The sequence below is a fragment of the Hemitrygon akajei genome, chromosome 9, assembly GCF_048418815.1.
Source record: "Hemitrygon akajei chromosome 9, sHemAka1.3, whole genome shotgun sequence".
NCBI classification, from domain to species: domain Eukaryota; kingdom Metazoa; phylum Chordata; class Chondrichthyes; order Myliobatiformes; family Dasyatidae; genus Hemitrygon; species Hemitrygon akajei.
In genome coordinates, this window is record NC_133132.1 from 54,997,790 (window position 1) to 55,024,378 (window position 26,589).

The window sequence follows — 26,589 nt, forward strand, 5'->3', positions numbered from 1 at the left end:
CAGCCCTGCAGATGTTACCAATTCTTCTCCTGAATGCCACTTTTGAAAGAACCTTTAAAATTCAGCAGAGCTTATTCCCCAAGGGTGACCATATCTGTTACCCATTGATCCGTGCATTGGAACCTCGTTCTGAGTGGGTAGTGAGCCAAGTACACTGATAACACTTAAGAAGGATCTAGGTGAGCAGTTCAGTTAAAGGCTAAGGACCATATGCTTGTAAATGGGATCATTACTTGACAGTCATGGAACAACCCCTCAGTCCAATTGGTTTGTCAACCAAAATAACTATCTAAGCTTGTCCCATTTGCCTATGTATCCCTCAAAATCCTTCTTATCCATCTACCTGTGCAAATGTCTTTGAAATGTTGATATGGTATCTGCCTCAACCACTTCCTCAGGTAGCTTACTCCATATACTCACCATCCTCTGGGTAAAAATCTGGATCCCTATTAAATCTCTCCCCTCAGCATAAACTTGTGCCATCTAGTACTAGATTCCCCAAACCTGAGAGAGAGAGAGAGAGGGAGAGTGGAAATAAAGATTGTTTAGATTGAACCACTCTGATGATTTTATGCATTTCTTTCCGATCACCCCTCATTCTTCCATACTCCGATGAAAAAGTCCCTTTTTTTTTCAACCTCTCTCCATATTCCAGTCCCTGGAGTCCCAGTATCTACTCTCCATTCTTTCTAGCTGAACTGCATCTTTGCTATACCAGTCACCCTATCTGTGCACCTCATGATGTTAAAAACCTTTGTAAGGTCAGCAGGTTGGGGAGGAGGAACTATTTCTCTGCTGTTTGACTCCAGGGCACATCCCCGCCCCAAGACGACACTTGTAACTCGTCAATAGCCCCACGTCTCTCTCTAACCAACAGGGGGTGTGAAAAGAACAAGATCTCGGGGAAATAGAGTACTGATGGTAGATTTAACTCCGCCCCGAGTGGGAAGTCAGCCTTACCTCTTTTATTTCTCGACCAATTGCAGGCGGCCGGGGCAGGGCAGGAGCTGGCTTCCCTTTCCCGATCCCGTTAAGTTACAGGGCAGCGCCCGTGAGCGAGGTTGTCGGTGGAGGAGAGGGGACGGAGAGACAAGGTCCACTGCATACCACCCCTCCTTCTCTAGACACTCCCCCACGAAATCTGCAGCCGCTCGCCTGGGGAGGGGAGGAGAGTTTGCTGACCCCGGGTTCGATTCCACCCCCTCCCTACGCCAGAACCAGTCGTGAACCCGATTCGCCCCCCCTCTCCCTTCCCCAAAGGCACTGCTTGGTTAATCAAGAATCGTGGCAGCAGAGGAAGCTGAAAGTGAATGAAGTCAACAAGTTCTTGCATCTCCTGCCTTGGCGCATAGTCTCGCTGCAACTCTTTCAGTTTAATACATCCATTTATTTTCTTCCGAAAACTATACAGAATTTTTTAGATACACGTAATGTTGAAGATCTTAACCAAAAAGATGAGAGCCCAAACGCTGAACGAGATCCAACCTTTTCACGTTAAGGTACGGAAGTTTCCTTGTTCCTTTGCCGCACAGTGCGTAGATATTTCTGTCAAATTGTGAATGAGCCGTATGACGGGGCAAGTTTCATTGCACACCGCCCTCTCTCAATGCTTTTACTTTCCATTCTGTGACTATTTGTTCCTGCTTTTTACTTACCTGTTACTCTTCAGAAACTCTTGTTTCTGCTTTTTACTTAGCTGTCACTGGTTAACTCTGAAGCAACTTAAGGTGTATCTATTTTAAGTAACAAAAAGCAAATCATGAACGTGGTTCCCAATGAATCATATTTGTGTAGTACCTCTCTGGGATATTTTGAAATGCCGTAAGTTCGGTGATAGGTTATGGATGACTCAGGGTTTGTACTGGTTGGAGTAGGAACAGGGTGGGTGGAATGGGATTCTCATTGAAACTTACTGGATACTGAATGACCTGGGGTGGATGTTTCCTTTAGGAGGAGAGTCTAGGATCTGAGGGCCCAGCTCAGAATAAAAAGCATGGCCCTTCAGAGCCAGCCCCGTTTTGCCAAAGTCAGCTTTAAAGGGTCTTGTGGCAGTGCCTTTGATCCCAAGGCATTGCACCAGCAGGCTACATTACTGCCCCAGTGAGGGACCTGGGGATGAGAACACCATTTCTGCTACGGTACCCGATAACTGTTGGGCCCACCACTGCCTGACCCAGTGGATTGTCTCTATTGAACTGAGCTCTACGTAGTACCATAGGAACTATGGCAGCAATGCCTTTGTTGGGTATCTTGACCATCCCATAAAGAAGGGATTCACAATGTTACTCATTCTATGGTCAAAAATCCTGGGAGGTGTCTACCCCACAGAGCTGTGGAGCAGAGTTGTTGGATAGCTTCAGGCCGGAGATTGAAAGATTTTAACCATAGGGAGCATGGCAAATAAATAAAAATTGTCTTTATCGACATATGCATGAGAACGTGTATGTACAGGTGCAATGGAAAAACTTGCTTGCAGCAACATCACAGGCACATAGCATCAGATAAGCAGTATTCAGAAGAAAAAACATACACTAAACATAATTTACGCACAATTTTTACAAGAAGGAACTCAATTACAGGAACATAACTAGAACAAAAAATGGTCAAATTTTGAGCAGAGTTGCAAATCTGAATTATGATTCAAGAACTGAAGGAAACTGGCAGTTGTTCAAGCTGGTGGTGTGGGACTTCAGGCTTCTGAACCTCCTGCCTGTTGGTAGCTGCGAGAAGCTGGCATTGCTTAGATGGTGGGCATCTTTGGCGAATGTTGCCTTCTTGAGGCTGTTGGGAGTGGATGTGCCTCTGATGTATTGGGCTCAATCCACTAATCTCTGCCACTTATGTTCCTGCGCATTGGAATTGCCACAGCAGACCATGATGCAGCCAGTCGGGATACTTCCAATGATGCATCTTAAAAAATTTAATGGGGTGTTTGGCGAGAAGCTGAATGTCCTGAATCTCCAAGAAAGTAAAGATGCTGGCACACCTTCCTTGTGATTGCATCCATTTTGGGCCCAGGAGAGATCATCCAATTTGTTAACACCCTGGAATGTAACGCTGCAGAGTGTGAGGTAATCCCTGGCTCTACCAGAAAACACCAGGTCTGGTTCGGTGAGAATAAATAAAGATCCAGCAGCACAGACATATTGAGTATATCTAAAGAAGGAGGAAAAAAAAGTCTTAAGATGTCTGAAGACCAAAGTCCAACTAGAAATATAGGTGACCTAAAGTATAGGTGGTGTGTGAGAGAATACTGGAGATTCAGCAACATTCCAGTAACCCTGACGTGGGCTCATTCTTGGTGATGATCCAACATCAAGACCTAAGCACCCAAGAGCCTCTCCATTGAGAGCCAAGATCAGAAAGATAGTTAACTGCAACAGGAAAGGACGGAGAATTCCAGAGATTCACCACCATCAGAGAGAATACATTTCTACATGCTGCAGTCTTAATTGAACAGCCCTTTCTCTTGTCACCATGTCCCCTTGTTCAAAATAGCTCCACTTGTGAAAATATCCCAACATCTACCATGTCAAGCCATGTTATGATTTTATATATTTCAATAATGGCATCCCTAATTCTTCTAAACTCCAAGGAAATTGGGTCCAAACAGTTTAATCTCTCTTGGCAGGGCAACCCTTTCATCCCAGGAATTATTCTGGCGAATCTCCTTTTTATTGCTTCTAATGTTACTCTTTTTTCAGATAAGTGGAGCAAAACTGTATGTGTTATTACATGTGAGATGTCACGGGCATCCTTTACAATTACAATAAAACTTCCAAACTCCAAACCCTTTGCAGTGAAGGTCAAAAGGCCATTTGCTTTAACAGCTTGTCGGTTCTGCCTACTCGACTTTTGTGATTCTAGCAGGCAGGTCCGACACTAGTACACCTAGCTTTCTCACTTGCATCTCTCTCCATTTAGATAATCCCTTTTTCTCTTGCCAAAGTGAGCAGCCTCATGCTTGATTTTAGTTAATTTTCTATTTTTCTATTATATTCTCTCTTCTGCTGCCATTCCTGTTGAATCTCCTAAGCAGAATTAGCTCTGGTAAGAGGTGTTAAGTGAAGGTTAATAGAGAGATCAGGAGAAGAACCGGATTATCTTCTCTGTAACAAACAATCTGCTCAAGGAATTCAACGGGTCAAGCAGCCTTTGTTGGGTGTCATCATTTTGGGTCAAACCATCAGGAGATTCCATTCTTTGGTGCCTCTGTCTTATTCCCTGGTTGGGTTAATCATAAACCCACTGCAAAAGAACCTGGCCTAAACTTTCCTGTCTCTATCGACCAATGTACGCATCCAAGGGCCACCTGTGACAATTTAGAAAGGATTTGCTGCTTTACCTGTGTTTCCCATTTAGTTATCAGGAACAGATGAAGGGAGTAACATCGAGTCTTGAAAAGGAAACTTGGATTATCCATGACGAAGGAGGAAATTTACTGAAGAGGTGAAAGTTTGTAATTGGGCAGTTTGGTTTTGAGACAACCATCACAACTTTAATCACTACAATTTTAGCACCATTTTGCCCTAAAGTGTACTTCTTTGGGTTCTAATTGAACTTTCTTATAAAATTGTGTGTAATTTATATTTATCTTGTGACTGCTGATTATCTGATGCTTTGTGCCTGTGATGCTACTGCAAGTGAGTATTTCATTGCACCTGTGCATACATGTATTTGTGCAAATGACAATAGATTTGACTTTGACTTATGATTTTTCCAATGGAAGCAGGAGTAGGACTTGACCCCTCAAGCCTGCTTCACCATTCAGTATGATCATGGCAATGGCTGTCTTCTGTGTCAATTGTCCATTGTTCTCAATACCCTGATCTTTCAAAAAAATATCTTCTGTTTAAATGAGCTCCCCAGTCATGTTCCAGCCTGCACAATCTTTTGTGGTAGAGAATACCAGAGATTCACTATCTTCTGTGAATGGTTCCTATGTAACTCAGTTTTAAATGACCATTCCTTACACTGACCTGCAATCTCCCAGTTCCACCACACCCCTTCCTCATCTATCCATCTTACCTCACTTTGTCTGGACCCACGTATCAGCCCCTGTCCTTCACCTCTTTGCACTGATTCTCTCCGCCCTGCACTCAGCTGCGATGCAGGGACTCAGTCTGAATTGTTGACTACCCTGTGCCTCCCAGATGCTACCCTGACCCACTAGGATCTACCAACGGTTTGTTGCACCAGATTCCAGCATCTGCAGACTCTTGTGTCTCTATCTTGTAACCAAGTCCCCTAGTTGCAGTTCTTCCACTCATGGAATTGTCCAGCCTTCTGAGGATTGTCTTAATTTTCAAAATTCTCATCCTTCGTTCTTCTAAACAGAGTATAGGGAGAAGAGATTAGTTTGGTTGGCCATTTGATTACTAATTTAATTGGGCCTGTTCCTGGGCTGTACTGTTCGAAGTCTAATATAAGTCTAACCTTTTTAAGCAGTTGTGTCAATGGCCTATTGCTATTCATACTGTATTACATTACTTAATTATTTTTATAAAGGGACATAATGTCTGGCGTTAATTCTACAATGTTGCAAGTGCTCTGCTGAATATGTTCAGTCACCAAGATTTGCATCGCCCAATGTCTCAGACGGAATGATTGAGCTGGCAAGACATCAGATTTTAAGATGCAATGCTTGCGCAGAGATTTAATGAACAGCATGATTTGAGTTTTGGCTTATTGAACAGCATTGGGTTCGTAGTCCTCCAGCATTGTCCTGGTGTTGCCTGGAATTACCATGCAATCTCCAGGACAGTGTTGCGACCAGGCTGGGGTCACAGAGTATAGATACGTACATCACAGAAACAGCCTCTTTGACCCATCTAGTCCCTGCTGCCCATCAGACTCTCAGTTGCATACATCCTGTTTGACAGTAAAAGACAAGAATGTTGAAAACACTCAGTAGATCAGGTCACACGTGTAGAAAGAGAAACAGAGTCAACGTTTCAGGTTGAAGGCTTTCTGTCAGAACAGTTCTGCAAAAAAATTAGGAGGTTTGAATTGGTCATCTCTTTGGAACTCAGAACCTGGAATTGTACAGCATAGGAACAGGTGCTTTGATATTGTGCTGAACTAATTAAATGAGTAATTAAATATCTAGCTAAACTAGTCCTTTCTGCCTATACAAGATCCATAGTCCTCCATTCTCAGCATATTCATATTCCTATCCATGAGCCTCTTAAAAGCCTCTATCATATTTGCCTTCACTACCACCCTGGTAGTGTGATGCACGTACCCACCACTCTTTGTTTAAAAAAAAATTTGCTCCACACATCTCCTTTGCTCTTAACCCTCTCACTTTAAAATGCATGCCCTCTAGTATTTGGCATTTTGGTCCTGGGAAAAAGATACAAGTTGTCTGCTCTATCTATGCCTTTTGTAATCTTAATCAACTTCTATTGGATCTCGCCTGAGTCTCCGTCCTCCAGAGGAAACAACACAAGTGTGTCTTAAGTTTTTAAAAACATTTTCTATCATTATTAAAATGAATACAATTATGCATCTTCAGCCTTGTTACAGCAAAATGTTAAATAGCACTTTCCACAATATTGTCTGTTGAAGTGGCTGGCAATGAACACACCAGCACCACATTCCTCTGATGGGCATTTATGGCATAGATGGTAGATTTTCCCATATTCATCAACCTTGTAGTATCTAAGGACAGTAAGTTTGACCTTCTTCCTCTTATTCTGGTTCTTCTTTGGGATGGTGTATGGCCTCTTCTTCCTCTTCTTTGTGCCACCATGCCGCCTGAACACAAGGTGTAGAGTTGATTCCTTCTGGATATTATCAAAGAGTACAGCCATCCTCCATTTGTTTCCCAGTGAGATCAGTTGCTGTCGATCAGGAGGAATACCTTCCTTGTCCTGAATCGTAGCATTAACATTTCAATTGTATCTGAGGATTCAACCTCGGGGGTTTTCGTTTTCCCCATTAGCGTTTTTACAAAGATCTGCATTTTGAAAGTCAGTCCACCACTGTCAGTCTCTCCCTAAAGCACATTGACCTCTAATCCAGGCAACATCCCGGTAAACCTCTTCGACACCCTCTCCATAATCTCCACATCCTTCTTATAATGGTGAGGCTTCACTTGGAGTATTGTGAGCAGTTTTGGGTGCCTTATCTAAGAAAGGATGTTCTGACATTGGAGAGGGTTTAATGGAGGTTCACGAAAGTGATTCTGAGATTGAAAGGCTTATCATATGAGGAGTGTTAATAAGAACAGGAAAAACTAAGAAATAGGAGCAGGAGTAGGCCATCTGGCCTATCGAGCCAGCTCCACCATTCAATAAGATCATGGCTGATCTGGCCATCAACTCATCTCCACCTACCTGCCTTTTACCCTACTATGCAAAAATTTAACCAACCTTGTCTTAAATGGTGTTTGTTGGCTCTGGGTCTCTACTCATTGGAATTCAGAAGAATGAGGGGGGAATCTCATTGAAGCCTATCGAATGTTAAAAGGCCTTGATAGAGTGGATATGGAGAGGATGTTTCCTATGATGGGGGAGTCTAAGACCAGAGGACACAGCCTCTGAATAGAGGGATATCCATTTAGAATGGAGATGATTTATTAACTTCAAACTTTCTGCATAATCACTCAAAGAGTTGAACTGCATGTGCATGTAACAAGAGCTGTATAAATCATCTTCTAACTTAGGCCACAAACTTACCAATCACCCATGCTGTGGACACTTTCTGGAGGTCCAAGATCCATATGCTCCACGACCGCTGGACTAACTGTGTAAATGTAGGAGGGGATTATGTTGAAAAATAAATGTGCTAGGTTGTCTGAAATTGACTCCTTCTACCTTAGTCCACGAACTCATCAATCACCCCTCGTATATTTCAGATTTCAACGTCTATCGTCTGGTGACTCCACAACTTTATACGCCTCTGTTAGGTCACCCCTCACCTTCCTCTGCTCCAAGGAAAGCATCCCTAGCCTACAGAGTCTCTCTTCATTATGAAACTATCCATCCTAAGCCACATCCTGGTGAATCTCCTCTGCATCCTCTCCAGCACATATAATGCCGGTGACCAGAATTGTACACAGCCATGGCTTAACCAATATTCTATAAGATTGCTATGTGATGTTCCCTCTCTTATCATCTTTGCCATGGCTGATGAGGGTGAGCGTCCCAGATTTCTTATCCACCTCTGCTACCTTTTTCAGGGACCTGTGGATAAACCCTTGATTTGACCTTGCAAAATGCATCTCTTCACAGTTGCCTCCTCCTGTGTCATAATAAAGGTAATTCCCCCCCCCCCCCCCCCCGAGTCTCCACAGATTAGGTTCCAGCTAAACTGACAGGATTGTTAATTGAAGAACGATCCGGCAAGCCCCCTCAAGCCTCATTCACCCATCACTTTTGTGTTTGCTGACCTACATTGACTCCTAATTAAGCACTGTCTTTATTTAAAAATGTTTGTTTTAGTTTTGAAATCCTCCCTATTTCTGTAATCTCTCCCAGCTCTGTAATGCTTTAAGAAATCTGGGCTCTTTTTTCTTCTTGCTTGATTATCTTTAAAGTTAATCTCCCCAGCATTAACAAATATGCTTTAAACTGCCACGACTATAGTCTCTGGAATTCCCTCCTTAAATCCCTCTGCCTTCCTTTCCTCCTCTTCTTTTTTCCAAGGCTAAATTTGCCTGTGATGGTACTTTAATGATCTGTCCTATCTTGCTGAAATGACTCTGCGGAACACTGTGCTGTATTTTTCCATCTTGAGGGCACCATGTAAATATAAAGTGTTTTTGCTTCTCTCTCCTCACAAAAAAGCAACCAAAAACATAGATCTTGTTACACATTAGGAGGAACAGTGACCAGATGTTATTTTCCATTCTCCCATCCTCAACTCTTCCCCCCCCCCACCCCTGTGATTCCAAACTATAATTTTGCACAGGGATTAGCTCTTGCACATAGTAGCTGTCTGTAGTAACATGACATATTATTTTATTATTTATAGTCATAGAACAGCTTGGAAGAGCTTAAGTGAGTGTGAAGTATTATATTTCTGTTGGATTTATCCTGGATGATGCTAATGTTACAATGCTGGATCAATGGACAGTGGATTAGTGTCTATCATCCTGAGAATGGTACTTCATAATAATGTGTGCAGCAGCAGTACATTGCATAAACCAGCACAATCTTCCTCTTAACTATTGTGGCTGCCAGAACATGGAATATAGAACCTAGAGCAGTGCAGCACACAACCGTGACCTTCAGACCACTATGTCTGTGCCGGCTTTGATGTGAATCCAAAGTGATCTCTTTCGCCTGCTCGTGATCCAGATCCCACCATTCCTTGCATATTCCTCTGTCTTTCCAAAATTGTATCTGTTTCCACTGCTACCTCTGACATTGCGTTCCAGGCGCCTGCAGGTATTTTTTAAAAGAACTTGTCCGGGTGGACCTAGATAATGAGAATGGCCGAAGTGTTTTTCCCAGGGTAGGCAAGTCTATAACTAGAAATTGTAACTTTAAGGCGAGAGGGGAAAGATTTAAAGTGAACTTGGGAGCATGTTTTTCACACAATGTGTATATGGAGTGAGCTGCTAGAGGCAGGTATCATTAGGGCATTTGGGCATGTGTATGGATAAGAAAGTTTCAAAGGAGTTGGGCCAAAAGGCTAGTTCAGAAAGGAAGCTTGGTCTGTGTGGTCAAGTTGGGCAGACCGTCCTATTTCTGTGCTGTATAGCTCTGAATCTATGAATGGCTTCACTGTCACCCGTGGTGACTAAGTCAGTACTGTGTGGTTGAACTAGTGTCAATTGTCATTTTGCACATAGGCAGAAAGCTGGATTGGAGCAAGATTTATCTCTGTTGCCTAGATCACCTCACCTCCTCTTCCTCACAATATTGGAAGCTACAAATATTCATGTGGAAGTTCACAATGGCTTGTTTTGCAACAACACACAGTAACTTTATTGGAAGGGGATGGGAAATGGATTGAAGGAACATGGTGTTCCTGTTCCATGCATCGTGAGAGTAGATAAATGGATGGTAGCTAAATGCTGGAAATGTCATTAGCCTTACCAGCTGAGTTGTCAGAGCCTAAAGGGGCTCTTCAGCTTACCATGTCCAGGCCTATCGCTTTACCAATCTAGTTTCCAGCAAAGGGAGGTTGGACAGACTGGGGCTGTTATCTCTGAAGCAGCAGAGGCCGAGAGGAGATCTGATAGGGGTTTATAAAATTATGCAGGGCATAGATAGAGATTAGACGGCCAGTATCTTTTTCTCAGGAATGAAATGTTTATTACTAGAGTGCATGTACAGTGGATTCTGGTTAATTGGTCCATCAATTATTCAGAGCAGCCACTTGTACGGGACAGCCCTTAAAGTACAAAAACTAATCAATAAGCTAGCAGCTGGGATTCCCTTTGTTTATTTTGGACAATATGCTGCTTAATCGGGACAGGAGAGTTTCTAACTAGGATCAGTTGCGTGAATTTGTGACACACTGCACCGTGCTTCAATCGAGCTGTTTTAAAGTAGCGTCAGTTACATGTGCTTGCGCTCAAAACACAGTTATTTTTACCACTGGTACTTGGCAAGAAATAAACAGTAAGACAATTTAGAATTGTTCTGTTCATTGCTGTTTCAAGCATTCAGACTTGAAAATGCCAGAAATGGCAGGAGTGAAAATGAAACTCTAAAATATGGATCTATTTCTTTTAGAGTAGTGACCACCCCCCTTAGCACTAGGTATTGATCTGGTGTCTGTGCATGCGCTGTTGTCTATGCATGTGCGTTGTTCTCTCCCCCTCTAATACACCAGTTAAAGCCATCTCCTACGTGCATGCTTTTATTTAATAGATATGTAGCTGTGCACAGACACAACTGAAACACTTTCACTACTTCAACAAGTTAAGTACTGTGAAGAATTTGAAGCTATCGGCAATCAACTTGAATGTTACAATGAAAGTGAAGACTTGGAGGAGGCGGTCATCAAAGGCATTGTATGAAGGCAGTCCAATATCTGCACCAGATGTTTGTGTTTATTTTGTTCATTTATAGTCAATCAAAAGAACATGGCAATGTGCTGGTTGTCTGTCGTATCCGAAAATGACAGTGAAACCTGTGTGGGAGGCACAGGTGAGAGTTGAATGCGCAGTGGGGACCAAAGGTAAATGAGTGGCCCCAGAATGGACATGACAAGCCCCTTCAGCAGAGGTGATACCTTCCCCGGACACTTCATGTACAGCAGCATATGTTGGATGAATTCCTCTGTCAATAATTTTTAGGGATTAATACATAATGTTGTAGTACTATAGCAGCATTGGTAATGTTCTAATTTGTTCCAGTATTTCGTTTAAATACATAATTTGTTATTCAGTTAAATGGTAATATTTGTCTTTTTTATGCCTTTTTAACTAATTCCATGAAACCTTGGTTAATTGGGGCAGCCACTTAATTGGACTAAAATGTGTACTGGTCCCAATGTGTCCGAGGTAACCAAAATCTAATGTATTTAAGGTGGGAGGGGGAAAGTACAAAGGAGATGTGTTGGGCAAGATTTTTACACGGAGGGTGTGGGAGACTGGAATGCACTGCCAGGGATGGTGGAGGAGGCAGATAGCATAGGAGTATTTGAGAGACTTGTACAAATGAATATGCAGAGAAGAGAGGGATATGGTCAATGTACAGCGAAGAGAGAATGGAATAATTAGATGTCATAAGTTTAATTAGTGGCTGAAGGAGTCTGTTCTGTACTGTTCTATGTTATTACATAATGCTTCTAATACTTATTATCTTGGTATTTGTAATATTGGCTGGTACCATTATTGGGGGCAATAAAATTACAGATGATGGAAATCTGAAATAAAATCAGAGAATGCTGAAAACACTCAGCAAGTTGGGCACCATCAGTGGAGAGAGAAAAGGGGTTGATGTTTTGGGTCAAAGAGCTTCAATTTGCCACGATTGTTGCCTGATCAACTGAGTTTTACAGCGTTTTTGGGCTTTGATCTCATTTTTAAAATGTCTCTTTTTATCCTCCATGCCATCTTCCTCAGTTTTAATTTTTTGAATTTAGTCTGCTTACAACAAGAAGTGGTATGGAATTTGTATGCATTTTCTGTTTCTGTGTTGTATAACTCTATGAACTCCTATTTGTAAATGAAGAGAAAACATAGCTAATGGAAGCAAATTATCCCAGCATTCCTAGTGGCAGGGATTTTCACCTATTAAGTGCATAGGGTTTGATAGAGTTCTAATTGAGTTCTTGCAGTACTATTTTGGGATACCTTGCCCTCCCTAATAACATTTGTTTCATTCTGTACAAAAACATGGCATAAAAGTATGTACTGCTTGTTGATTCTGAGAGGTGATGGTCTGACCCTGAGATTAAACCCGATGGAGAATTTGCAGCTGTGATATTAGTGGTTCTAAAGATGCTGCCGTTCTTGTTGCACGGCCATAGTCGTAATGCATGCAGCAAACAATCTGCTGGAAGAACTTCAGCAGGCCAAGCTGCCGCTCAACCCACTGAGATCGTCTAGCAGATTGCCTGTTGCTCCGGGTTCCCACATCCGTAGTCTCTTGTGTCTTCATTAATGCATGCAATATTGTGTGAAATTACTCTTAACCCTGATTATTAGACAAGAAAACACTGGACAAACTGGTCCAGCAGTCCAGGGTTCTGGCCAAATGCTACAATGGGTGCTGACGTGATAAGAACTTTATTTCTATTTGTAAGTTCAAGGAATAAAAATATTGCTGGGAAGACAGTATTTATTTATTGAGATGCAGTCCTTCTGGCACCTTGCAACCCCCAATTTAACCCAAACTGAATCATTAGAAAACTTACAGTGACTAATTAACCTACTAACTGGTACATCTTTGGACTGTGGGAAGAAACTGGAGCACCTGGAGGAAGCCCACACGGTCACGGGGAGAACGTACAGACTCCTTACAGTCAGCGGTGGGAATTGAACACTGGTCACTGTAACTGTAAAGAGTGAAGACCGCTATGTTACGGTGCCACCCAAACATAGTTGTTTTGTTGATGACTTTGAGGGAAAGGAACCTTCAGACATATTGGTCCTGGCTAATATCCAGACTAGAGTGATTACCACTGCCACTCTGTGCGAACCACTTTGATATAACAAGGACAGTAAACACTACCCTTGCAGATCAGACTCGCATTCCGTCAACCAGCTACAACACCAGAACACAATACTTCTCAGCTATGTACGACAGTTCACAAGATAGAAATGATTGCCACAGTCACAATAAGTAAGGAATTTAGGGTGAGTTTTTTTAGACAAGGAAGACTGCTGTGGAGGTGTACTGAGAAATGCAAATTCAAATTGGATTTTGGGTTACTGGTGAAGTAATCCATGAGGAGGATGCAAAGAGTCTCAAGTGAATGGGCTGTCAGAGGATGCGTGGAAATGCGAATTTTCCACTTTCTTAGAAGAATGAGAGTTTGTTTTTAACTCTCAGAGATTACAGCATATGCTTGTACACATTACCAGAAAACTGATATAACGTACAAAGGTGAAATAGAAAGGAAAATTACATGTTGATTGTTATTATTCTGGATATAATAGCAATAAGTTTTTGACACAACATTTGCAAAGCTATTTACAGTTTTGGTTCGTTACCTGAAAATGCTTTGGAGGAAATTAGTAGGGGAATGGGATTTCTCTGTGAGCCGGCATGGACTTGATTGATCAAATGGTCTCATACATTGTATTGAACTATGGCGTGCATTGAGGATAGACTAAACTGATTCCTGAAATGAGACGCCTCCTCTGTGAGGAGAGTTGGAATGACTTGTTCCCAAGTTTCGGAAGAATGGGAGGTGATCTCACTGAAGCATAAACAATTTAGAATGTCACAGAGTAGATGCTGAGTGGCTGAGGAGTAGAGAATAAAATCATAGAGTTATACAGCACAGAAACAGGTCCTTCGGCCTTAGTTATACATGCTGACCAACGTACTTTCTTGAGCTTGTCCCATTTGCCTACATTTGGTCCATTTTCTTCAAGACCTGGGAAATTCAGGGCTGTGAATTTTTTTTCATTGCAATGTGACTATGTTTTTTTTTGGAATTCATTACTCCAGATCAGGGATTTCCAACCTGGAGCCCACGGACTCCTCAGTAGGTCCATAGCATGAAAAGTTTGGTGTTTCACCTCTGTTTCAGGTGTTGAGTGATTCAAGATAGATAGAGTGAACTCCAAGAAGAAAGGAACTGAGGTAGAAAATAAGTGATAAACATTGAGCAGAATTGCAGGTTGAAGGAGCCATATGGTCTACTAATCCTGCTTTAATGTTCTAATGTTCCTATATTCTTAACTTGCTACTATATGGATTAGTTGAGTTGGAAAAGATTGGCATGTTCATGGAGAGGCTTGGTGTCTGCATGAAGGAGAGAGTATTAGGACTTGGAGGTGGAGTGGATAATGGCAATTAGGGGGAGATTGCCCTGATGTGCTGAACCAAATTCTGTGCAGCTAATTCCACATAAACTATGCCAATCACACAAACTGTTATAAACTAAAAATAAACACACACAGGATTGGAGACACTCTGCTGTCTGAAACAGCAACTTAGCTATTCTCTCTGACATTCCCTGTTTTTATTTCATAGTTATGGCATCTGCAGCATTACTTTGCTTTTCAATCTTATACTGGCTTATGTTGAATCGATCATGTAGGGCAAATATGTTTTTTTAAAAAGAATTCTAAAATCAGTTAATAGTGTAATGCGGTATTGCAAGACTAATCCAAAGAAACTGACTTGCTCCCAGAAGTCACTATGATATATATATTCTCCCCACATTTTTGCCTAGTCTTCCCAGATAGCAGCTCTCCCCAATGTCAGCCAATTAACCCAACAACCCACACTTCCTTAGGATACGAGAGGAAAATGGCAAGGCCACTCCACACAGACAGCACCAGAGGTTGGGATTGAACCCAGGCTACTGGAACTGTTATGCTGTGCCACCCTCAAACTGTGGCATTGTCCTGCAGGAGCTTGCAGTGCAGAATTTGGCTGCTATATTTCCCACATTGCAGCGGTACCTGCTTTATCAGTGTGTTTTGTTAGCTGTTGGAAAGGGATGTGAAAGAAGTTAAATAAATGCGCGTACAGTGGATTCCAGTTAATTGGGATACATTGGGACCAGTACAATTTGGCTCAATTAAGCGGATTCCCAATTAGCCAAAGTTTCATGGAAATAGCTAAAAGGCAGAACAAAGTCAAACTACTGTTTAACTAAGTACTAAATTATGCATTTAAATGAAATACAGAACAAATTAGAACACTACTAATATCGTGACAGTATTACAAAACTGTATTAGATCCCAATAGTTTTCGACAGAGGACTTCATCCCTTGTACTTGCTGTATTCTTTTGATTGACTGAAAATGAACAAAATCAGTGCAGATAATAGACCGGTTTCATTGACTTCCTGTAGAAAGTCAAAATTAAAAACACAAATCACAGCTTTTTGAATCGGTGTCTGTCATCTCAAAAGGATAACGCAAGCACATGCATCTGATCCCATGTACAAACTCTTTGCCCCATAACGTCTGGCGGCTGTTTTTAGTGGCTCCAAGCCTGAATGCTTGAAAGCACAGTGAGCAAAACAGTTCTCAGTTGTCTTGCTGCTTATTTCTTGCCAACTATTGGTGACAAAATCACTGCTTTTTGAACAGAACCCCACGCAACCGATGTTATTTTAAAAACTCTCTGCTCTAAGCATGATGTAGTATCTAACGGCCACTCAAGTGCACATGATTGACACTAGTTAGAAACAGTTTGGCAACAATCTCCCATCCCAATTAAACAAAGGGAATCCCAACTATTTTCTCAATTAGTTTCTGTTCTTTAAGCATTGTCTCAATTAAGCGACAGCCCTGGTTATCTGATGGCCCGATTAACCAGAATCTATTGCATAAGCTTTTTTGGGAATCCCAGTCTTTTGATATGATAATTAGGTTTTTATCATGCACACCAGAAGAAGTGTTCACCTCTGTGTTCTCAGTCTATATGGAAATGTTTTTTCCGTAGATATAGCTGGTGCTTTAAGAGCTAAGAGCTTTAAGATATTTGTGCAGGTTGTATGTGTATGATCCTGGGTTTCAACGAGTGGTCACATCCTGTGTTGATAATGATCAGTTTAAGGTCACAGTATTACTTGTTAAAGCAGGATCTCCTTAAAGTATAAAGTGCTAAGTACATTTATTTATAGACAAAACTAAATCCTGTCAGCCAAATTAACATTAGCAGAAAGTTAAATTTAAACTGGACATTAGGGTGACTTCCTTCACTCATTCAGAGATTTGAACTCTCTAAGTGATTGTACGTTTCAAATATTCTCCGAGATAATCACGATAGGGCTCGGGGCTGCCTCACAGCTCAGTGACCTGGGTTCAGGCCTGACCTGTCCTGCTGCCTTGCATCTTCTCCCTGTAACAATATAATCTTGCTCCAAATGCTCTGGTCTCTTTCCACATCCCAAAGATGTATGGGCCTATGGATTAATTGGCCACTGTAAACTAGTGAGTGATAGAATGTAGGCGAGTGGTAGAATGTTGGGGAGGGGGTGGAATTTGAAATGGGGGGAATAGGTTACAGAGACAAATGATGGGATGGTGGGATTGCTCTGTGAGCCAGCATGGACACAATGGGCTGAATGTCCTTCTGAGGTATTGTGTATAGTCCTGGTTGCCCCCACTATAGGAAGGGTGGTGAGGGTGCAGAGGAGGTTTATCAGGAGGCTGCCTGGTTTGGGGGGCATGTATTATCATGAGAGACTGGACAAACTTGAGTTGTTTTCTTAGGAGTGGTGGAGGCTAAGGGAAGATCTGATAGAAGTTTAAAAAAAACTTTGAGAGGCTTAGCTAGAACAGTTAGGGAGTATCTTTTTCCCAGGGTAGAAATATCTAATATCAGAGGGCGTGCATTGAAGGTGAGAGGGGATAGGTTCAAAGAGGATGTGAGGATAAGTTTTATTTTACATAGAGAGTGGTGGATGCCAGGAATGTGCTATGTTCTAATATAGTTTCCACTGAAAACTGAACATTTTATATAAAGAGGGCTGTGATCGGGAGCAGTTCATTCTCTTTAGGATGAAGGATTCATCCAGTTATATATCTTAAAAAATGAGTGAATGAAGTCAAATATTGGTCCACTGACAGCAGTGTTGCTGAGCAGAGAGATCTTCGGGTCCAAGTTCATAGTTCCTTGAAAGTTGCTACACAGGTCAATAAGGTGGTTAAGCAGGCGATGGAATGCCTGTTTTTATTTGTAGAGGCATTGAGTTCAAAACTGAAGAAGTTATTTTTGTACTTTATAAAACTCTGGTTAGGCCACATCTGGAGCATTGCGTCTAGGAAGGATGTTGAGACTTTGGAAAGGGTGTAGAAGGAGCTTTCCAGGGTACTGCCTGATTTAGGGGGCATGTGTTATCATGAGAGGCTGGATAAACTTGGGTCATTTTCTCTGGAGAATTGGAGGCTGAGGGGAGATCTGATAGAGGCTTATAAGATTACAAGAGGCACAGACGGAGAGTATCTGTTTCCCAGGGTAGAAATGCCTAATACCGGAGGACATGCATTGAAGATGAGAGGGAATGTGAGGGGCAAGTTTTTTACTCAGATGGCTGCAATGCGCTACCTGCTTATGGTTATGGAGGCAAACACTTTAGAGACTTTTCAGATTCTCTTAGATAAGCAAATGAATATGAGGAAGATGGAGGGATAGGGACATTGTGTAGGTAGGAGGCACTCATTTTTGGGGGCTTTTGGTTTGCTTTTTAGCCAGTTTGGCACAATATTGTGGGCCGAAAGGCCTGCACCTGTGCTGTATTGTTCTGTGTAAGGAAACTCGGAAATACAAGCTCTGGAGCTTTAAAGGACACCTTCTGTGCCTGTGATAAACCAAACTGAGACAGTTCCAAACTCTGACAATTCCATCCAGAGAGCTGTGGGACGAGTACCAGCAGGAAGATGCACTCCAGCTTGACTCGGAAAGGTATTGGCTACGCTTCGCTTGCCATTGGACCAAGATTCAGAAACTCCTGAGTTAATGATATTGCAAGAATATCTTCACCCCAAGGGTTGCATCTGTTCAAGAAACTGAAGGTTTACCTTGGAAATACCATCCAGGTAGTTAGGCCCAGCTGCCAGACTCGTTGGCAGTGTACATGTCCCAACAATTATATATGTCTGAATGAATAATTTTGAAGTAATTTAGTGATGGAGTCATAGACATTCAGCACAGAAATGGTTTCTTTAGCCCACTCAGCCTGTATCACCCATTTACACCATACTACGTTTATCCCTGTTTTGGTCTATTCTCCCTGCATTATCATCAATACTCGCCAAGATTCTCTCACGCACCTACACAGTGACTACATGTGAGTGGGGGTAGGAGACTTGGAGTACCCAAATGACATTTATGTGGTCACGGGGAGAACGTGCAAACTTCACACAGACAGCACCCGAGGTCAGGGCTGAAAACTGACTTTTGGTTTTGGTTGCTGTACTTCTCCATGTCCCCTCAATTGCCACTCGCTCCCCCACAGATTGCGCCGCACTAGGGACAATTTACCAATCCACATGGCTTTGGGAGTTATTTGTTTCATGGTAAGTGCAGTTACCTGGAGGCAAGTGAGTTCATTGCTGCCAGACCACCCCTAATTTTGTGGAAAGGACAATGCTTGACAAGTGTTGCCATCTGCGTCTGGGCTCAAAGTGGGAGAATGGGCACCGTTGTCTGCATCTTGTCTCAATGCAGGAGCACAAAGGCCCCAGTGGTGAAGATTGGCTGCTGGAAATCCTTGTTCCACGTCAGTTCAGTATGGCCCTACCTTGATGCAATAACTCAGACCCACTGGATTAATTAGACTTGTATAAATGCTTGAAGGAAGTGGTTGGTCGGTTGGCTGGTGGCCACTAGTTTGGTGAAGAACACTGGGTTGTCAGTGAGTCACTTTCCAAATGGTGGAGGAAGTCGCTGAACAGCAGAGATGGTTGGGACATTATCAGCCAGTGGGTGCCTCACTGGGGTTCCTTTAAGAGGGATTTCATTGCTCGTTGAGCCAAGCCCTCTGCTGAGGAAGGGCATTAAAGAGGGTCCATGGGGCTTTAACAGTTCTGTGGCAGTTTGGTTAGAAGGTTTGCAAAAAGATGAAAATGACTTAAAAGATATTTGACATGCTAGCTATACTGTTCATACTGCAGAAGCGATGAATACCATCGAAAAAGTTCAATGCCAAGGCCTTGGCTCAGACACCATCTGGCACCCTCCAAACTTAGTGGTGCTAGACCAGCAGATTTTCCAGGCTATTGGATATTACACATTGCCGTATTATTTCACTTTTCTCTCTGGTACACAAAGTGGAGTATAAAGTGAGCATGGGAAATGGGACCCTGGCAGATTTAAAACAAGTGGGGAAATGGGGCACCCTGGCACCCAGAGTGGGGAAATGGGGCCCCAGCGTCCAGAGTGGGGAAATGGGGGCCCTGGTGAGTTTAGAGGGAACGTGGACGAATGTGATGAGCCAGATGCTGAGCCGTTGGAATGTCCAAAGGGTCCAATGCTGAATTCTTAGTTTTGTTTTGCCTCTCAAGGCCCTGACTTCTACCATAAAGATAGATGAGGGCAGAAGGCAGATGGGAGGGTCATCACTTGCATGTTCCTTTCCACACACCATCCTGATTCTGGAAGCATAGTGCTGTTACTTCAACAATGGTGGATCGAAATGCTAAAACATTCTCCCCAACAGCACTGTGCCAGCATCTTCATCAGGACTGCAGCAGTAATGGGAGGCAGCTCACCACCACCTTGTCGGGGACAGCTAGTTTTGGGCAATAAAAGCTGGCATTGACTAGCACACACATCCTAACAAATGAATACTGTAAGTAAGTGGCCGTACTGTCCCAGCTCGTTAAACGGAGTGGTCCAGGAGTCATCTGTTGGGAGTTGGGGTTGCGTTGGGAAAGGATATGTGTCAACTGGCGGGGTTTTTGTTCAAGCAGATCGGCAACCCCTGCTATTCTTTGTAACGTGCATTGAAGCAGTAAGTTAGGGGACCGAAGCGGAGTTGCTTGCAGTCATCATATGGGCCTACGTGTCATATCTGTAGCAAGACCAACGATATCCCGTTCACAAGCATAGTTCATGAGCCCATTCCTCCTCTCCTCGCTGGCAATCTGTCTCAGATTCAAATTTGTCTCTGTAGATATCGTACTCGGCAAGTGATGAGGAGACCAGCGATGGGTTGGAAGGCGAGAATCGGGAACTGGTGTTAATCAACCAAGGTAAGAAGCAAGGTGCATGTCCACCCTGTGCTGGAGGTGGTGGGGGGTAGGTACTGGTATCGGTTTATCCTTGTCTCCCGTACTGAAATGCAGCAAAAGTTCTGTGTTCCATCCAAACAGATCATTCCATAGCACGTCAAAGCCTCCAGTAAAATGGTGGTGCACTGGGATGCAGCGGCCTCTCTGGATCCAGCCAAAGGTGCAATTGTTCATCCTTTATGGCTTTTGCACGATCGAACGACTCTGCTGGATATTACGAGCGCCAAGAACTGCAGGTCTACCCCACTAGTGAGTTGCTAGGTAACAATGGAGCTGGATTTTTGTGCACGGTGTGTTCAGTCGCCCAGGGAAGAAGGCATCTCTGGCCATGCACATTCTGATGGGTGGTGCAGGACAGTTGTGTTGTGGTCGCAAGACATTGTTGGATATTGGTATTGTAGAAGACTGCGAGTCAGATTCACTGGCTGATTGGCAAGAAAGACGATGGGGGAGCTGCGTGACCTTGGTTGTGATGCAGACCGCACCCTATTCTACAGCCGCTAGGTTAAGGCTGATTTATACTTGTGCGCGCATCTATGCTGTAGGTGCCATGTACCCTATGCCATAGGGTGATGTGCACCTCCCCAAAAAATTAACTCGCGCGTTGTGGTGATGCAGGTCGTAACAACTGTGATTGGTCCGCTTGGTAGCATCGCATTTCCTCCTACGCATTTCCAGTTGCTTCTTCTCTGCCATGTCTGTAGACCGATGCAAAGTAGATGAACCAAATCGTCAAATCTACCTGCTGACATGCAAAAATGTTTGAAACGCATTTGCTCGTCCATGTATCTCATGAAGAAATTCAGCACAGTGGCATAGAAACCCCACCACCAACTAGCATTTTGGCGCACACCAGCGCATCCTCACTGTGGCGTAGAGCGACGCAGAAGTGAAAATCAGGACTACGGTGTAGGCTGCGGCGTAGCCCGTATGCACAAGTATAAATCAGCCTTAAGGATCTGCCAGAAGTGGCTATGTGCCGCTGGGTTGGGGGCTGGCCCCTCAGGCTCAGTGCTGCCCTCTACTGTTTGCTCAGTGGGAGTCCAGCTGGATTGCCCTGGTGTGTGGCTGCACTGCGCGATATGAGGAACTGATGCGTGCTGCAGAATCATGGCTCCACAACAACATCTATGCACCATCAGTCCACAGGCCATGACACTCGGGGACTAGTTGGCTGTATTCATGTGTGTGACTGAATGACAATTAAACTTGTTGTAAAAAGGAAAACCATGCAGAACATAGTCTGGCATCTGCAGCGATGGATGGATGTTCAGCTGGCAAGTTTTGCTTAATCATTGATCTCCGCTCTTTGAAGCTAGAGTCAAATTGTAGCCTGTAGATTCTGTCGTAGCATCGTTGAGGAGCTCCCAAGGCCAGGGATGTATCAGGAAGGTTGGGGTAGAGATTGTGGGTGGAAGGTGCTGTTGGAGTAGTCTGGTTGAATAACTGCAGTGCATTTTGTAGATGGCAATTGGTAATTGGGTTATTATTGTCACACATACCGAGATCCGGTGACCAGTGGTGTGCCTCAGGGATCTGTTCTGGGACCCCTACTCTTTGTGAGATTTATAAGTGACCTGGATGAGGAAGTGGAGGGATGGGTTAGTAAATTTGCTGATGCCACAAAGGTTGGAGGTGTTGTGGATAGTGTGGAGGGCTGTCAGAGGTTGCAGCGGTACATCGATAGGATGCAAGACCGGGCTGAGAAGTGGCAGATGGAGTTTAATCCAAATAAGTGTGAGGTGGTTCATTTGATAGATCAAATATGATGGCAGAATATAGCATTAATGGCAAGACTCTTGGCACTGTGGAGGATCAGAGGGATCTTGGGGTCCAAGTCCATAGGACACTCAAAGCTGCTATGCAGGTTGACTCTGTGATTAAGAAGGCATACGGTGTATTGGCCTTCATCAATCGTGGGATTGAGTTTAAGAGCCAAGAGGTGATGTTCCAGCTATATAGGACCCTGGTCAGACCCCACTTGGAGTACTGTGCTCAGTTCTGGTCATGTCACTACAGGAAGGACGTGAAAACTATAGAAGGGGTGCAGAGGAGATTTACAAGGATGTTGTCTGGATTGGGAAGCATGCCTTATGAGAATAGGTTGAGTGAACTCGGCCTTTTCTCCTTGGAGCGACGGAGGATGAGAGGTGACCTGATAGAGGTGAACAAGATAATGAGAGACTTTGATCGTGTGGATAGTCAGAGGCTTTTCCCCAGGGCTGAAATGGCTAACATGAGAGGGCATAGTTTGAAGGTGTTTAGAAGTTGGACAGAGGAGATAATAGACAATAGGTGCAGAAGTAGATGTTGGGTAATTTTTTTACACAGAGAGTGGTGAGTGCATGGAATGGGCTGCCGGTGGCAGTGGTGGAGGCAGAAATTATAAAATCTTTTAAGAGACTCCTGGATGGATACATGATGCTTAGAAAAATAGAGGGCTATGGGTAAGCCTAAATTGTCCTGAGGTAAGGACATGTTTGGCACAGCTTTGTGGGCCGAAGAGCCTGTATTGTGCTGTAGGTTTTCTCTGCTTCTAAAACTTTGTCCAGGTATATCATTCCATACACAAGTACATTGAGGTAGTACAAATAATAATAATACCTAATTTATGGAACATTTTTTATACAGATGATGTAGTTCAAAATGCTTTATAATGGGATAAATTGCAAGCATGAAAATAAAAGTCCAAAAGATGTTAGTTAAAAGCAAGGTTAAATAAATAGGTTTAGAGCTGGTGTTTAAAACTGTGAACCGAGTCTGCATCCCTTATAGTTTTAGCTATTGAGTTCCACAATTCAAAATGCTGACCTGACGATTAACTTTTGAGGAAGATTGTTTAAATTTCAAAGACCAGCAGCAGAAGATCTGAGAGCTCAAGCAGGATTATAAAACAAAAGGGATTCTGTGAGGTATTCCAGTTCCAGACCATTGAGAGCTTAAGAGACAAGTATGAGAACTTTGATCAATTCTAAAAGATACAGGAAGCCACTGCAGGGTAGTATGGGTGGGAGTGATATGCTCCCTCATCCTGATTCTAGTTAAAAGTTTAGCAGTGCCATTCTGAATGAGTTGAAGTTTGTCGATAGGTTGCTTTGAAAGGCCAGTAAACAATGCATGGCAGTTATCAAGACTATTCAATATAAAGAGCCAAATTAGTTCTTCAGCTTCATTATGTGACAGAAACGGATGTACCTGTGAAATATTTTTGAAGAGTAGAAATGCTGCTGTGGTCACTTTCTTTCGGTGGGATTTAAAATTCAAACATGAATCGAGGATAACACCCAGGCATGTTCCTTCTGATTTTACAAGGGGAGTCAAGTTCCCAAGTTTATCAAGAAGTTTATCTCTTTTGGCTTGGGGACAAAATAAGTGAATTTCAGTTTTGTCTTTATTTAGTTTTAGAAAATTATTGCTCATCTATTTGTTTATTGCAACCATACCAGAAGTCAGTGAAGAAAGGGTGTTATTGTCATCAAGTTCAACCGAGATATACAATTATGTCATCTGCGTAACTGTGGAAATCAGTTATACTCTCTAATGATGTCCCTAAGGGGAGCATGTATAAGGAGAAGAGGCCCCATGTGCCACCTAGGCACTAAGGGTTCAGATGACGGCAACGACATATAAGGAGAAGAGTAGAGTTGTTCCCTGAGCAACACCAACCAGTACATTGTAAATCTGGCTAGAGAAGCCTACCTAGTTCTAAAGGCGATCTAGGAAAATGTGGTCATTTGTGCTCTTAAACCTGACTGAAACTTTTCTAGAATATTGTTCTCATTCAGAAAGTGGTTGAATTTGTTGAAGATGACTTTCCCAAGAATCTAGCTCAGGAAGGGAGAATTTGATGTAGCCCTCAGTTAGCTAGTACCTCACTTTCAGAGTTTGGCTTTTTAACTAGGGGTTTGACTGCCACAATTTTAAAGGCATCTTGGAAAAACTCCAGTTTCATGGGATGTGTCCTTAAATAGTGTGTAGGGACAGCAAGTAGATGATTTACTATTTGTTACAATTTTAAAGAGTTCTGAATTTTGATATAGTTGCAGTCTTCAAGAGTTTGGCTATTGAGGGTTACCAGTATTTGTAGCTTTACTCTCCTAATGGAAGTAACCTTGTTAATAAAAATATTGCTCACATTTTGTGGCAGATGTCTGACTGAGGCCATAGTTCAACAGTTGGTTTAAAGTTGAGAATAGTAATCTTGCATTGCTACTATTCTCCATAATAATCTTGGAAAATGGGCTGTTCATGTAGAGTGTATAACAAAGTTAAACGTTAATGAAGACTAGTTATTTCTTGAAAATTTCACAGTAGACTTCTAGTCCAATTTCTTGTGTGGTGTTGGTTACAGGCAGGAAGGCATCAAAAAGTACAAAAAATGATCTGAGATGGTGAGAAAAGAGAGAGAGAGACGTTAATAATATTTAACTCTTGTCACTACTAAGTCAAGTGTATTTTGCAAATCGATGGGTGGGCTCAGTGGCATGTTGGGTAAGATCTAGGCTGTCTGGTACATTCATGAATTCAACTGCTGTACAGTTTTATTTCAGAGATGATTAATATGAATATTGCAATCACCAGAGATTACAATCCTGCTGTATTTCAGTATAATAGATGATGAGAATTCTGAGGGAAAACAGGCATTGGATTTTGAAGGTCGATAAGTGATAACACAGAGGACAGGACCACTAATATTAAACATATGTATCTCAAAACTGAAAAATTGTTAACAGACAGTAGATTTCACCTGAAATGCTCTTTGAACACAGTAACAAGGGGAAGAGAAATAATAGAATGCAGAGTATAGTGTTCCAGTTACAGGAAAAGTGCAGTGCAAGTAGACAATTAGGTGCAAGGACCATGATGGGATAGATTGTGAAGTCAAGGTTTAATCTTCAGTGTATCAAAGGTTCATTCAAGAATCTTATAGCAGAGGGATAGAAGCTGTCCTTGATCCTGGTAGTGTATGTTTTCCAGCTTTCATATCTTTTGCTCAATTGAACTTAGGACTCCTCGTGTACAAAAGAAGTCCTGCAGATGCTATAAATCTTAAGCAACACACACAAAATGCAGAAGGGACTCAACAAGTCAGCAGTTATGGAAGGGATTAAATAGTTGATATTTTGGGTCGAGACCCTTCATCAGGACTGGGAAGGAAGGGGACTGAAGCCAGAAAAAAGGTTGGGGGTTGGAGGGGAAGATGTATAAACTGGCAGGTGATTGGTGGGTGCAGGAGGGGATCTGAGGTAAGAAGCTGTGAGGTGATAGGTGGAAGAGGTAAATGGATGATGAAGGAGCAATCTAATAGGAGAGAACAATGGACTATGGAAGAAAGAGAAGGCAGAGAGGGGAACCAAAGGGAGTTGATGGGCAGGTGAGACAAGAAGGTGTGAGAGAGTAACCAGATTGAGGAATAGAAAAATTAGAGGTGGGAGGGGGACAAATTATTGGAAGTGAGAGAAGCTGATGAATCAAGTTGGCAGCTACCCAGACAGAATTTCAAGTATTACTCCTCCAACCTGAGTTTGGCCTCATCATGGCAATAGAGGAAACCACGCACAGACTTGTCAGAATGGGAATAGGAAGTTGAATTGAAATGGCTAGCCACCAGGAGATCAATACTTCAGTTGATTTTGAAATTAAAGGGCACTTCAGAATGCAATGGAGTGCCAGCCACATTGGTGTGGTCTGGAGTAACACATGTAGGCCAGGTCAGGTGAGGAAGGCAAATTTCCTTCCCTGAGCAGCTTTAGGAGGTTGAGCTGCTAGCTCACAGCACTAGTGAGCCTAGAACAATCCTGACCTCCAGTGCACGTTCACCCTTCAGCTGTATGAGGGTTTTATTTCCCCCTGGTGATCTGGTTTATTCCCACATTTTAAAGATGTACAGCACTGTGCAAAAGGCTTGACCATACATGCTGTATACAGTTAGGGTGCCTAGACTTTTTGTACAATACTCTATTTGTCAATGTGGAGCGGAGAGCGAGTTTGTAAATCAGGCGGGAGCAAAGGGTGTTGGGAATGGCGAGGGTGGAGTGCCGAGAGAGGGGTGTGGGGCAGGTGCAGAGAAGGAGTGACGGGGTGGGGAGGGGTGGCACGGGTGTAGATCCAGCCCCGAGACACCAGGCAAGGTCATTTGATTCCAAACAATTGGTTTACTGGCCATTACAGAATGTCTCTCTGGTGCTTCCTGCTCCCTCCCCTCTCCCTTCCCCTTCTCCCAACCATGATTCCCCTCTCCCTGCCCCCTTCCCACT

The 26,589-nt window shown here is 42.9% G+C and overlaps 1 protein-coding gene and 1 pseudogene across 6 annotated transcripts in view; one reads left to right on the forward strand and one right to left on the reverse strand.

Annotated features, from left to right (window-relative positions):
- The first annotated feature begins 989 nt into the window (after window positions 1–989).
- Window positions 990–26,589, forward strand: part of LOC140733135 (uncharacterized) — an 81,545-nt gene continuing 55,945 nt past the window's right edge. For 2 of the 6 annotated variants that reach the window (XR_012100229.1, XM_073056035.1), the window contains exons 1-2: window positions 991–1,499; window positions 20,215–20,293. Coding sequence is in view for 5 of the 6 variants with exons in the window: in XM_073056035.1 (XP_072912136.1) it covers window positions 1,431–1,499; window positions 20,215–20,293 (148 nt within the window). In the remaining variant the exon portion in view is untranslated. Of the gene's footprint in view, window positions 1,500–20,214; window positions 20,294–26,589 lie in introns of all 6 variants that reach the window. The other 4 variants (XM_073056032.1, XM_073056034.1, XM_073056033.1 and 1 more) reach the window with 3 other exon arrangements.
- Window positions 6,504–6,967, reverse strand: LOC140732764 (ubiquitin-ribosomal protein eS31 fusion protein-like; annotated as a pseudogene).